At 44.6% G+C, this 14,344-nt stretch overlaps 1 protein-coding gene across 3 annotated transcripts in view; it reads left to right on the top strand.

The window, feature by feature from the left end:
- Positions 1 to 13,573, top strand: part of Sh2d4b (SH2 domain containing 4B) — a 61,228-nt gene extending 47,655 nt beyond the window's left edge. For 2 of the 3 annotated variants that reach the window (XM_041663028.1, XM_041663027.1), the window contains exons 7-8: positions 8,446 to 8,666; positions 13,481 to 13,573. In XM_041663028.1, the coding sequence (XP_041518962.1) occupies positions 8,446 to 8,666; positions 13,481 to 13,573 (314 nt within the window). The remainder of the gene's footprint in view (positions 1 to 8,445; positions 8,667 to 13,480) is intronic. The other variant, XM_041663029.1, reaches the window with a different exon arrangement.
- Positions 13,574 to 14,344: the final 771 nt, after the last annotated feature.

Here is a 14,344-nt window from a genome sequence, read left to right as displayed (position 1 = left end):
GAACCATGATTGGTCCCGGGTTTTGGCACTGGACTAATCAAAAGAGGAATTAAAAAAGGAAGGGCATGGTTGCTCTTAGGTCTGGTGCAGATGAAAGTTTACTGTAGATATGTGGTGGAGGATAGCCAGAGTCAAAGTTTATTACAGACATATGGGAAGGTCCAGCATGGACGTGACCAGACTGAGCTGGACCATGTGGGAGAAATGGGGGGCAGGGAGAGAGGAGGAGGGGAACTAGGTGCAGTAGCCTGGAGGCCCAGAAAAGTAGTTGAAATGATGGGATTATTCAGAGAAGGACAGCCCTTAGGCTGAAGAAGTTTAGGGTTGGGGGTGGGGCATGCCAGCCAGGAGGATCCCTGTAACAGGAAGGGACTGAGGGATGCTGGGAAAACCTGGAAGCCAGGTCAGCTTTGATATGTTAAATAGGCACCTCAACCTTCTGTCCAGGGTTTGAAATTTAATAAACTGAAACACTTAAAAGTTATGTGAAGCTGCAACGGGAGCTGGGGACAATGACAACATCTGGCCTTGTTCTAGGGCTACAAGTATTAGGGTTCAATGCTACTGCTTGTAGATAATAAACATGGTGGTCTAGGGAGGTGAGTGCTGGGACTTGAAATGCCAGGGGCTTCAGACCTCCCGGGCACACTGAAAACCAGTCTCATCACTCAGATAAGAAGTAAATGATGACGTCACCAAAGGCAGATGGTACTAATTTAGACTTCCCTCTCAAAAACAAACAAAACAAACAAAAAACCCACCACAAATCATCATTTTGAAGTCATTTCTGAAAACCATTGGTGTAACACAGGTCATTTAAAGAGCTGGCATGCCTGTCAAAGAGCTTCCCTCTCTTGAGCAGAATTTGAAAAAGAAAAATCTTCTGCCAATTCTTACCCCAAATGCAAAACTTTCAAGGTGGAAAAAGTGGGTCGCGTGACCCGTTTTCTTTGTTTTCGTAGTTCTGAAGATTGAATCTGAGGCCTTGCACAGGCTAGGCAAACATTCTGCCACTGATCTGTGCTCTCAGCTCCTTCTAACATTTTTGTTTGAGGTGTTCCCACTAAGAAAGAAAGGACTTGTTTTCATTCTTTCCCTGAAAGTCTGCATCAGTTACATAGCCCCCAAAGGGATTACGAAGAACAATATTATTTCTGCTTAAGCAAAGCAGATTAGACTGGCCGTCCCTAAGGCTTTGACTTTCCTTCTAGCTGTCTATAATTCTAGTGCCGGCTCTGCTCCCAAGCCCTGCATAGGATATGGGACCCGAAAGGCAAAGAGGCATTATTTAGCTCAGTGACTTCCAAGGTCGGTGGACATGTGACCCCTTGTTCTCAAGCATGCCCTGGACTGTATCTGCGGGACTGTGTCTGGGCGCATGCGTGGGAGTGTGATGACTTTTATGTTTCAATAACTTTCTGAGTATTTGCTTTGTTTGGGCACTGTATCAAATATACAGTGGCTATTCAATCCTTCATTTATTCCTCATATGGATGTAGGGAATAGGTAATAATACTAACCATTTGGTACCTGGAGCTCACAGTATGCCATTCTTTAGGCTCCACACATTCATTTAGTCCATGTTTGTAACATCACCATGCGCTGGCCATGCTATTGTATAGACGAAGAAAAGGAAGCCCAAAGAATTGAAGTCACTGGCCTCAAGCTACTCTGATAGTAAATGGGCCTGGAGGGGTTCCTGCTCGGGGGAACTGGTTTCAGTCTCTAAGGAACTTTTTACCATGTTGCTGTCCATCCAGCCATGTCACCATCTCATCAGTGAGGAAACAGACTCTGAAGTCTCCTCAAGAAACACAATGATAAGGACCAGCTCCTTATAGGTTCTGCACATCTTGAGGTAGAAGAGATACGTTGCTGGTTGTTATTTTTACTCATTTTTGCTCTTTTGTTCTTTGGGGGTCTGCCACCCAGCTCCCAAATAATTACACATAGAAACTTATTACTTATGAGTGCCTGGCCTTAGCTTGGCTTATTTCTAGCCAGCTTTCCCGAACTTAAATTATTCCATCTACCTTTTGCCTCTGGGCTTTTATTTTTCTTTGGTCTATATATCTTTCTTTCTTGCTCCATGGCTGGTTATGTAGCTGGCCCCTTGCATCCTCATCTCCTCCTTTGCTCATTCCTCCATCTTCTCCTCTCAGATTTCTCTTCCTGTTTATTCTCTCTGCCTGCCAAGCCCACCTATCCTTTCTTCTGCGTTGCTATTGGCTGTTCAGGTGTTTTAGACAGGCAGTGTAACACAGCTTCACCGAGCTAAACAAATGAGACATAAAAGAATTCAGCATATCTTTGCATCATTAAATGGTATCTTCCACAGCATAAACAATGTAATGCTAATGTAACTGGTACTCCACAGCTGAGATGGTTGTGTCTTTATGGGGCCATCAGTTGTACTGGGCTGGGGGGCTGCCTTGGTTGTCATGCTTCCTTTCTGCTTGGGGCAGGTGGGTTCTTTAGAGGTTCCCCTCTCCCTCAGAGAACTTCTGAAGTGTGTTGAGTTTTATGCCGTCAGCAAAGTTCTTAGGTAATAATCCCAGTAAAACTTGTAAAACACAGTAAAACTGGTGCTTAGGGTTGTTGAGGTGCATGGACAGGGCCATTGGGAAGTAGGCTCCCTGTGTTAAGGCATTTACAGAAACAAAAACAAGACAAAAAAAAAAAAACCATGAAGTTGGGCGGGAAAAGTGGTGGGAATAGGGGAAGAACTGGAAAAGGGAGCTGGGGAGCGATTTGATCAACCCACATCATCAGACAATAAATTAAGTTATAGCAGGCTTAAAACAGCAAGCAGTTATAAAGGTCAAAGACACAGGGCTCTGGCCAGGTTTTAAGAAGTGTGGCAGAGGCTGCACAGTATGGAGCTGGGGTCCTGGCCTCGACTGTGTCAGTGTTCATCAGGGAAAGAGCCCGGAAAGGAGGAGGTTTGGTGCACAGCCCTCAGGAGGGAGCTGTGTAGAACTCAGAGAACTAGCGAGGCTGGCTCCCACCCCAGGCGTCCTGCCTTGCCTTGTGATCTCATGTGCAGGTACAAATTTGACTTCTCTTCTTCTACCACATTGTTTCCCAGCAAAGGACATTCACTAGAAGTGCAGATGATAAAACTAGTCTTTTAGTCTCTTAAACTTTGTGTCAAATTAATCTTTCTGAAAGCAAATAAATAAGCAACTACTTGGTTACTAATGTTACCCCTAGGTAGTAAGCAAAAGGGCTCACCCTCCCCCGAATCCTCATGAGACTTATGTTCAGTTGCAGGTGATACACAGCAACATAACCCGCCCCCCCTCCAAAAAAAAAATCAGCTCGCATGACTGCGAAGCCCACACACAGCTGGGTCCAGTTTCAGCCTGAACGTGATCTAAGGGATATGTATGCTTCAACCACTAGCCCCGCCACTGAGCCCCGTTGCTCACCGTTGCTTTCATTCCGAAGCAGCCATTGTTTAAGGCGCCAGGCCTATGTTCTCTGAAGTTTAAAGGCAGCAGCAGAGAGGGCGGGCTTTCATTCAGCATCCCCAGGATTGTTCCCAGATAGTTACGTTATATGATCACACCTACACCAATCACTGTGGCCTGGTAAACGGACTGCCTGATGGACTGTTTTAGGACTGGCCAGGGCAGGTGTAGACATAATCTACATTGTTGAAATTGCATAGAGAGAAAGCAAAGGAAGGTCCCAGTTCCTTTGCCAGCAGACGGCAGGCAGGACCGAGCAGGTGAGGCTGGTCTCTGCAGAGAAAAACTGCCTGCTCTCTGCTGTTTAGGTGCCTTAGGTGGGTTACAAGGCTAACAGGACACACATAATCACGCCTTTCACGGGTCTATCCAGTTGACATAAGTGCTACAAAGAATATTTCCCCAGAAATCATTTGGCTAAGTGGTGGCTGTCACTCTTTGTCATGTTCAAAAATTTAGATGCGCATTGTCTCCAAGATCCGTGTGATAAAGGCCGTTAACTGGGTCACCACCCGGTGCGTAGGAGGTGGATGAACCCAAAGCGGGTATTGGGAGTATGACGTTAAACGGGATGATGGGTGGGGGCCCGTCACTCGTCTTTGGATTCCTCCCCGGGAGATGAGCATGTTCCTCCACCCCTATGCCATTTTTTTTTATTGCCGATTATCCTACTACTCTCTACTAGATAAATCAAAATACTGTTTTGAATATTCACATGAGGTATTTACTGTTTCTTATGTTCTCTTGTATTAACCATTTTAACATCACCATTATTAAATTGTGTTGACAAACCATCACACATTCAGAGTACATGTCTACCTTTGGAATTGCACTCAAGAGGCTGACATGAGGATTTTTGAGTTCAGATGTATGTATGTATGTATGCCTGAACAATTGCTCATGCACAAGCCAGGCTGAAGAACAAACAACAAAATCTCAAGGGAATTTGTGAAAATACGAAGGAATGAAATCAGGAACAACTTTAAAGTTCATGAGGAAAACGCCCTATAAATTTAAATGATGATGCAACCCTGTGCCATTCTTAAGGCTGTGCCCCCTAGCTCCTCCTCCAGAGGCCTAAAGTTGGTCTGCTCGACCATAAGCAAACCTTGTCCTTTTCTGTGTTGACCATCTAAGGTGCTTTTTGGAGAGACAGAACACTAACCTGCACAGTGGCCTCGGTGATTAGAACCTGGCACATCGGCTGTGAGCAGTCACAGACGATATTCCCTCTTGAGCATAAATATAACTAAAGCCAGAAAGGCTGTCTGCTGAAACCCTTGTCTCAGCAGTTAGCCATGGTTCAGTTTCACTGGGAGGTTAAGAAAAAAAGAAAATGAAGGCATTTGAACACATTCATCACAATCTCTGTGGCTTTCAGATGCTTTGAGGAAACCGTTGAGAATGAAGAGCTTAATAACTCCAGCCTCCTTAATGATATTGTCTGCAAAGTGTGGCAATAAGGAAGGGAAGTCACAAAAATGAATGAGAAATAGCTAAGCAGTAATAGGGGAGTTGTCAGCCGGTGAGGCGAAGCCGCGGTGAAAGCTTTAAGAAATATGCACGTCAGATAAATGGAGACTCATAAAAGGGGAACCAGGGTAGTCGGCCGGCCTGCCTGTGCATCTTTCTTTCTCAGAGTGAAGCACTGACAGAAATAAAAAGAGCTCATTTGGTTACTTGGGTGGCTTCAGTTCCCAGCTAATGATTTCCTAGGATGGAATTGGGGTTGAGGAAGAGGTGGAGACCTGAGTTGGTTTGAGGCTGTGTTACCTGGCAGATTTATGGGTATATCCAAGCATGGCAAGTTTTGGGACTAAGACGTGCTCTCCTTTTGTTGAGAAAATATTTTGATAGTGGAGAATTTACACATGGTGTTTGAGAGCATCCAGGTGGGATTTGGGGCAAGAGTTAGTGGAGTCAGGATGTGTTCACTTAAGGTCTGTACTGAGATGCAGCAATGGGGGAAGCTGGATGCTGCTGGCCCCCTTCACTGGCTTGCTAACTGCAAATACCAGCCTTGGAACAGTAAGGCATTGCTGGTGGGAAGGCGGAGTTAGCTTGGCTTGTTTTCTAACTCAGAACACACCCCTGCTCTTGCAGCAATCAGTAACCCTGGGCAGAGAGGCGACTCCAAGGAAGGGCTTGTCACCTGATAGTGTCCCTATCATTTTCCAGTGATGGCCAATAAATGACTCTGTAACTATTGGGCTCTACATACCTGCAGGGAGAGTCAGGTGAACCCCTTCTCTGTCATTCCCATTAAGGGTCCATGGAAGAACAGAGGCTGCTTGCTTTAGTTTATTACTGTAGCCATTGTTATGGTTTTCGGCTCTTTAAGAGGCAAGCTACGCCCACTTCCACTGACCCCTGCCCTCCATCTTGACTCTCACCTTTCCTCCTGGCCAGCGCATGCTTCCTTCTCTCCACTTCCCCCCTTCTCTGTCTCTTTCTCCTCTTCTCTCTCTGCCCCTCCTTCTCCCTTTCCCCTCCATAACCCCCTGAATAAATATTCAACCTCACTCTACATGCTGTGTCTATCCATGTCTCTGTCTCCTTCCTGCCTGCCATGTGTCTCCCTGCCTGGGACCAGCCACCGCTTGGGAACCTGCAGCCATCTCTGTCTGGGACTGGCTGTTCCCAGAGCCCGCTGCCTGCTGCCACATGGCCCTCCAGGATCTTACAGGGACCCGCAGCTGTCTCTGCCTGGGACTGGCTGCTCCCAGAGCCCACTGCCTGCCTACTGCTGCTGGGGACCTCCCAGCATTTTTAAAAAATCATAAAAGCCATGACATTCAAAGTGTGTAAAGGAAAACAGGATCAGCTGGGTATGTGTCACACTTTGTGGCAATAGCACTCCACTTCCCGCTGTGGTCACAACCTTCACGAGCCCCTGCTATTTTTTCACTTAATATGTCCTGTATGGCCTCCATGTCTGTGGGTTCTGTATCCATGGATTCAACCAACTGAGGATGGAAATGTAGTTATTCTACAAAGGTTTCATTTATATAAAACATGTACAGACTTATTGTTGCCTAATATGTCATTGTATCAGACAGTGTGAGCTGCCTAGAGATGACTTAAAGCACCCATTGCAGAGGGATTTCAGGTTATGTGTACATACCGAGCCATGTTATATAAAGGATGTAGATCCTGCAATCCTCTTCCTGGAATACACAGGTGTTACTGAACCTAATCATGTCCCCTACCTCAGGCACAGGGGACCTAAAGGGTGTGACCCTTGTCAAGTAGGCAAAAAGGTGTTGCACAGGGGATGTGTTACATACAATTCATTGTTATTCTCAAAAAGCAGGAGACCCATCAAACACACAACTATTGCCAGGATCAGAAAACAACCAATCTATCAAAAAACATTTAAAACTTTTTATTGGATTTGGAAGCCATAATGTACCTGTGGAATAGATCTGTGTTATAATCATGTAAATATCAAAGAGTGATGTGGAATTACCCTTTGTATGCTATGAATACCATCAGTTAATAAAGAAACTGTCTTGGACCTGTGCAGGAAAGAATAAAGGTAATTGAGGAAAACTAAATTGAATGCAGAGTCAGGGAGAAACCATGGAGCCACCACCAGAGACAGATGTGCTGAAATTTTGCTGGTAGGCCACAACCTCGTGGTGATGCACAGATTAATGGAGATGGGTTAAATTAAGACGTAGGAGTTAGCAAATAAGAAGGTAGAGCTAATGGGCCAAGCAGTGATTTAAATAATATAGTTTCTGTGTGATTATTTAGGGAGTCTGAATGGCCGGGAAATGAACAAGTGGCCTCATACAATAAAAGAGCATTGGAGAAGTTAAGGGTTTGTCAGAAGATCCTTTGGAGTATGGGGTGGTGCTGAAGAACAAATCCTTCTGGTTCCTTCTCCTCTTCCTATCTCCCTGAATGCCAGAGTTTGACCCACCAAATACTTGGTCTTTCCTTCCTTCCTTCCTTCCTTCCCTCCCTCCCTCCCTCTCTCTTTTTCTTTCTTTTTCTCTTTTCTTTTTTATTTTTTTGAGACAGGGTTTCTGTGTGTAGCTTTGGAGTATGTCCTGGTGTCCTGGTGCTCGCTCTGCAGACTAGGCTGGCCTTGAACTCCCAGAGATCCACTTGCCTCTGCCTCCCAAGTGCTGGGATTAAAGGCGTGCACCACCACCACCCGGCTTTTATAGAAGCATTTTTATGATGACAATGCATAAGTAATTCCAAGTAACTTCATAGAGTGGCAGTATCACATGGCATAGGTTGAAGCCCCTTAGGAAGTTCTGGTCCTGATGTGAAGTGGCATTTTATTACTTGTCCCACTAAGGAACCTTGCACTCAGTGTGCACAGGCATCCAGTGGATGCTTCTTTCATGCACAGAGGCTGCACATGCCCCAGGACAGCTGTGGAGAAATTTGTAAGCATAGTCAAAGCATAATGCTTGTGTATTGTTTTAGGGTGAGCTTTTTTGAGGACAATGTTGTGTTCCAATATCACAAGGTTGGACCCTCGTGCCTTATGGGAAAACACTATTTAGGTTTCATCTACTGTACCAGGTCATTGTGACATGGTCCTCCATCATTCTGGCTAGTCATTAACTCTGATCTTTAAGGCTCTCTAGTATTTGTAATCAATAGATGCTATAATTTCAGTTCATTAGTAATTCCTTGCTTACCTAATTAATCCAAATTAGTGTGCTTTAATTTGAGGAAAGCATGCTCCAGTCTGGTTCCTGCCGGAATGCTGTTTTCAGGTTTGTGGCTGAGTGTTCTGGGTCTGTATACTTCTGCTACAGCAGGCAGAGACCAGTCAACCCTTAAGGCCCTTCTCTTCCTTTTCCATACCCCAGACAGCATGGTTGGCTTGTGAACTGAGCTAGAGAGAATGGGATGGAAGATGACTTGGCAGTGGACTAGGAAGTACAGAACCTACAAAGGCCATTTTAACCTTTTTCCTTTCCTTTCCTTTTTTTTTTTAAATTAGGAATTATTAGCCGAGAGAATGCGGAAGACCTTTTGGAGAATATGACCGAGGGAGCATTTCTGGTCCGGGTCAGTGAGAAGATCTGGGGTTACACCCTATCCTACCGCCTACAGAGAGGCTTCAAGCACTTTCTTGTGGATGCCTCTGGGGACTTCTACAGCTTTCTGGGAGTGGACCCTAATCGCCATGCCACCCTCACGGACCTCATTGATTTCCACAAGGTATCCCTCTTGGAAGCATTGGTAGAGCATGGGATTGGCAGAGATTTGGGCTGACGAGAGCCTGGTACAAGCGCAGCAGGTGCAGGCTCTAAGCCTAAGGCTGCGGGATCTCAGAACTATGGGACATTCAGGTGGAAGAGACCAGAGGTTGTCCGGGGCAGGCTCTGGGGTCCATGGTCTCTCCTCAACCTCATATTTCATGCTTTCTCCCCTGTGCATCTGTAACCTCACTCCCAGGCCTCTCTCCGTTGAGTACCTGTTGTCAGCATGGGGGCTGAAGCTGGCTCTTTGTCCAAGCCCTTGTCTTAGTCTCGCCTCTCTGAAGTTTTGAAGCTAGCATCCGTGTGGCTATAACAACTTATCTCTACCATAGAATCACCACTTTTCTTGACTGAACTTGCTTTTCCATTTGGGACACATGTGACCTTAACCAGGTCACTTACTGTTACCGAGCTTCCATGTCGTTTGCTTTCCTTGCCATTACAACAGAGAAAAACATATTGAGAAATTTGTAAGGAAAAGATACTCATCTTTTCAGTTTGTGACTCTGAGAAGACCAAGACAGAGGGACTGTCCCTCAAGCAGGGCTTTCTTGCTACATCATCTCCTGGCAGAATATGAAAAAGCAAAGGAGGGAGAGAGAACAAGAGAATGGGCCAGGGCAAGGGGCCAAATATGAGAGATGGCTCCGTGGGTAGAGAGCTTGCTGTGTGACCATGAGACCTGACCTCAGATCCCCAACACCCACGCGAAAGCCAGTCATGGCGGCATACACCTGTGCTCCTGTGCTAGGTTCAGAGTGAGATGGTAGAGACCAGCAGATCCAGCCATTGTAGCATAAATGACAAGTTCCAGGCTCGCAGACAGGCTCTGTCTCAAAAATTAAGTTGGAGAGTGACCTCTGGCTTCCACACTTGCCTGTGTGTACAGGCAAGACCACTCTCATATACACATACAGACAGACACATGCATCTCCTCTCTCTCTTTCTCCCCCCCCCCATGCACATCCCTGTGCACAGGGCCATACTCACCTTATAACATGGAACCCATTCCTGAGATAGTGGCTTTGATCTTGTTGTGGACAGAGCCTTTTGACCTGATTGCCTCTTCTAGCTTCTCTCCCTTAACTCCATTCCATTGCAATTACGTCTGGAACCCATGCTTTTGGGGAGCACATTCAAAGCATAAGATCAACCAGTACTTATTTGAGATCTTGTGGATTTTGATAAGATTGTATCCATAACTGCATCCTGTGACTATTCATTGAGTATTGAGATCCTGTGTCCAGGACTCTGCCATTTGTCCCATCATTGATCCACATCAGGGAAGATGCTGTCTTGCAAATGTCTCACAGATAGTGAGAAGCAGCCTTTGTGTTAATGCAGATGTTGGCAGCTGTCATCACTGTGAGAACATTCATACCTCATCAATTAGAAGGTTTGAGACATTCTGGGATAAGGTTATGAGAACTCCAGGTCAAACACCTAATTGAGTTTCACAGGTGTAGAAGATGTCACAGAGATTGCTTGCACTGAAATTTTTCTGTAATAGCATCTTTTGGATTGTGTATTGCTTTTAGATTCCCCCCCCCCCCATCCACAGATGATCCCAGGCCTTGAGAGATACCACCTCACCTGGCCTTATGAATAAAACAAATAGAAAATCACCTGTTTAGCTGGGCATGTTGAGAAACACCTGCAATGCTAGCACTGTGGATGCTGAGGCAGGAGAATCACCAGTTTAAAGGAAGCTTGGGTTACATAGCTAGAAACAGCAAGGATAAAATCCTCAAACAACAGCAGGAGCAGTAACAACAGTACACCAAAAACAGAGAGATAGAGAGAGAGAGAGAGAGAGAGAGAGAGAGAGAGAGAGAGAGAGAGAGAAAGAGACAGAAAGAGGAACACAAGAGAGATAGAAGTTTCATTCATCGACACCTGGGCTCAGAGCACTACTGTGGAACTAGACTTGGTCAGAGTGGATCTCTACTTGTGTTTGGAAAGGGCCACCTAACAGTCAGCATAAGGAGAAGGAAGGGAGTGTGTGGATTCTAGTAACACTGTTCTGAGTCAAGCATGCATGCCCTCTTAATCACTGTGACCCCCATGTTAATGAGTGCCTTAGTCCTTTTCATAGACCAGGAAATCAAGATCTGGGAGGCCAAGGCACTTGGCTAAGTTCTCATGGCTGGTACCAGCTGCAATCAAGAGTTAAACCTTGGGCTGCCTTCCTCTTCGGCTTGCACTTCCCTCTGAGCCCCAGTGTTTGTTTGTTTGTTTTCCTCTTCAAACTAAGCTACTTCATCAGCTCTGGCTCCTCGTCTCCATCAGTGTTTCAATCAAAGTGTGAGTGCCCACCTCTCCGGGCAGATTCTACACAGGAAGGCCAGACCAGATGTCTCACAAGGGCTTTATTTATTTCAAATTTAAATTCTGGAGATCAACAATTTTACTTCTAGCTCTATACAGAGATATTATCTAGGCCCATATGGAGATCTGGTGGCCAGTTTTGATAAATTAAATTATTTTGTTTTGTTTTGCTTTTTTTTTTTAATTTGTTTTTCTCCGTAGCTTTGGAGCCTGTCCTGGAGCTCTCTTTTGTAGACCAGGCTGGCATTGAACTCACAGAGATCCACCTGCCTCTGCCTCCTGAGTCCTGGGATTAAAAGCTTGTGCCACCACCACCCAGCGATATATTAAATTTTAATTACACCTCTAGTTCATGGTTACATTAATATGTCAGCCGCATTCATTTCAAGCCCCCAATTCCATGCTTTGCCTTGAAATACTAGTGTGCCATGTGCTATTTGATGGGCAGTGATAATAAAATTTATTCACATAAGAAAATACATAGCTTTATGATTTTTTTTCAAGATAGGGTTTCTCTGTATAACTAACTGGCTGTCCTAGAACTCGCTTTGTAGACCAAGTTGGCCTCAAACCCAAAGAGATCCATCTGCTTCCACCTCCCGAGTGCTGGGATTAAAGGCATGTGCCACCATGCTTGACTAGTAGTTTTGTAACTACTAGCATGTAACCCAGCAATTTACCCTCCAACCCCATATTTAAGAAACTGCCTTTGGTAGGTTTTAAAGGCATGGTCCCCGGAGCCAGAATGTCGAGTTTAAATCCTAATGTCATTGTTATGCATGGCTTTGGGTTACTACTCAGACTTTTGTGACTCAGTTTCCTCTTTAGTAGGGTGGATTCCATGACATCCCTGTTAGATGTCAGTGAGCTATCATTATGTAGAGTGACAAAAAAATATTATAACATCATCAGTAGGTGCTATCCGTTATTAAAATGTAGCTAGAGGGGTTGGCAGTGAAGGTCAGTTATTAAAGCACTTTTCTAGCATAAAGTCCTGGGTTTGATCCCCAGCACTGCATAAATTGGGTGTGTAGGTGTGTAAGTGAGTCTGCGATCTCAGCACTCAAGAGGGAGAGAAAGGAGGATAAAATATTCAAGGTCATCATTACCTACGTAGTGAGTTTAAGGCCAGCCTGGGACTCCTGAGAACCCGTCTCAAAATTATGTCTAGCAGATCTTTCTACGTTAGTCTATGTACCAGGACTTGTCAATGCTCCAGGGATTCCTGGTATGGGTGTAGAGTGCAGCTTAATTGCCTATTCTCCTCTTGTGCCCATCTCTCCACCTTCCAGTTTCATGGTCACGAGCAGTGTTTCGGAGACGTTTGTACCACGTACATGCCACTTTGTCACTATGGATACATACGCGGGATTTTCCAGGATCAGTTCCTTGAACTGAAATTGCTGGAAAGAAAAGCATGCACGTTTTAATTACAGAAGACCTGCCAGATTGCCATATAAAAACATGACACCGATTCGTGTTCTGCAAGAGCTATAGAAGACTGTTTTTCTCATCACATGGACAGACACTAGAGCTCAGTTTTGCCCAGCTTGCCTTTCTCTCGTGGCCACTGACGCTGGGGTGTCTTTTCATATACTTCAAGGCTACTTCCAGTTAGTTACTTGTAAATTATCTTTTCTTACTCACAGTCCATTTTCTATTTTGAGCATCTTTCTCTTGGTGTTATAATTCCCGTGTCTACCAAATTGCTCTTTAGTTACATCGATTCTGCTGAGAATATTTTTAATTTAAACAGCCATGGTTTTCAATTGCATGCTCTTTTTTTTTTTTCTTACAACAGCCCACTCTTGTTTCCTGGATGACTTATTCTGTTGCAAAAGATATTGTAGATCTTTTAAAGCATCTCTATGTTTCCTTTATAAACTTGTTTCCTTTATAAACTTTCTTAGAAGTTTGTTGAGTTTAGCATTTTTTCTGCTATGCTTGAGGTGGTCCTCAAATGCTTCAAGAATAATAAGACAGTCTTCCAATGTTCAGTCTTAAGTTTATCAGTGAGTAGACAATTTCTGTTTCCCAAATCTAGTGTCTTCTGGTATAGGCTTGGGACCAACAATGAATAGCCCTTTCAAGGGTATGGAAATGTCTGTATTTTGAGTCTCTCTAGTTTCACCAAGAATGGGGGCAAACATTAATTGGGGGCTGTGTCACCAATCTGTTCACAGCTTGCATTTCTTCTCAGACAATCTGGTTTTCAACAATGATTTCAGAATTTTACTTGTTTGTGCTCTTTCTTATTTTCTCATATAGCACTGATGCATTTCTTCTTAAAAGATTTTTCCTTTTATTTCTGGGAAGTTGAGTGAGGGGAGCTAGATGCATGGCTGGCCTTAGTCTTTCTGTCTCCAGTTCACTAGCTGATTCCCCATGAGTATTTATATCTCTTCTTGATCCTAATTGGATTCCCTTTCTTCTTTTTCCCTTTAGGAGGAAATCATCACTGTCTCAGGGGGAGAGTTGCTGCAGGAGCCCTGCGGACAGAGGGATAGCCCACCAGATTATCACCTGCTGTTTGAATGATGGTTTTCCTCCTCTTTGGACTCCTTTGAGTATCCCGATTTTGAACTGAGCTTAAGAATATCCCAACTCAAAGCCTCATGGTCCTCTAGAAGATCCATCATTCTTCAGATGAACAATGGTAACAGGGAGTCTCCAGAATGTGACCTACAAAACGTGACTGCATTTGTGAGACTGGCCCCATTTCAAAGCTCAAGACAGAAACCCTAAATAATGGATGCTCCCTGAGGCCTGTCTGTCATGGCTGCTCTAAGCCGAACTCCTAGACCAAATGGATCATGTTTCATAACCCAAAGCAATCCAGTGCCGAACCTTACAATTCATATAGAGTCAACACCCAATAAGTATTTGCTGAGTGAATGCCATTCTGAAAAAACTCCCAACACCAGTGTGCAATGGTTTCTAGCAAATTATTTCCTCTACCACTTCATAAAGTCACCGAGATCACAAGCAGGCTTGTGACTAACTTACATGGGAGACATGGATGTTGCATCTTTCCTAGTGTTCATGAGCTTGTTGATACTATCACGAGAATTACCTAAAGTTTCTAAGCTCGGCATTCAGAATAGGAGACTGACTCTGTGCTGTCTTCCTTGTTTAACTGCTTCTACCTTTTCTCATATCTCAGCGCCTGTTTTGCAATATCATGGTAATGATTTCATGTGACTATGCACACGATCTGGGATAGATTATAAATCCAAGGATGGATTTCAGGTACTTGATGAGGCCTTTGCTGTCTAGGATGCTCTCTCTCACATAAAGACTTAGCTCTGT

The sequence above is a fragment of the Microtus oregoni genome, unplaced genomic scaffold (genome assembly GCF_018167655.1).
Source record: "Microtus oregoni isolate MIOR12 unplaced genomic scaffold, Mior012 000013F_ref0000133, whole genome shotgun sequence".
Taxonomy (NCBI): Eukaryota; Metazoa; Chordata; class Mammalia; order Rodentia; family Cricetidae; genus Microtus; species Microtus oregoni.
Note: the sequence above shows the minus strand (reverse complement) of the source record. Positions and strands in the feature narration are given on the sequence as shown.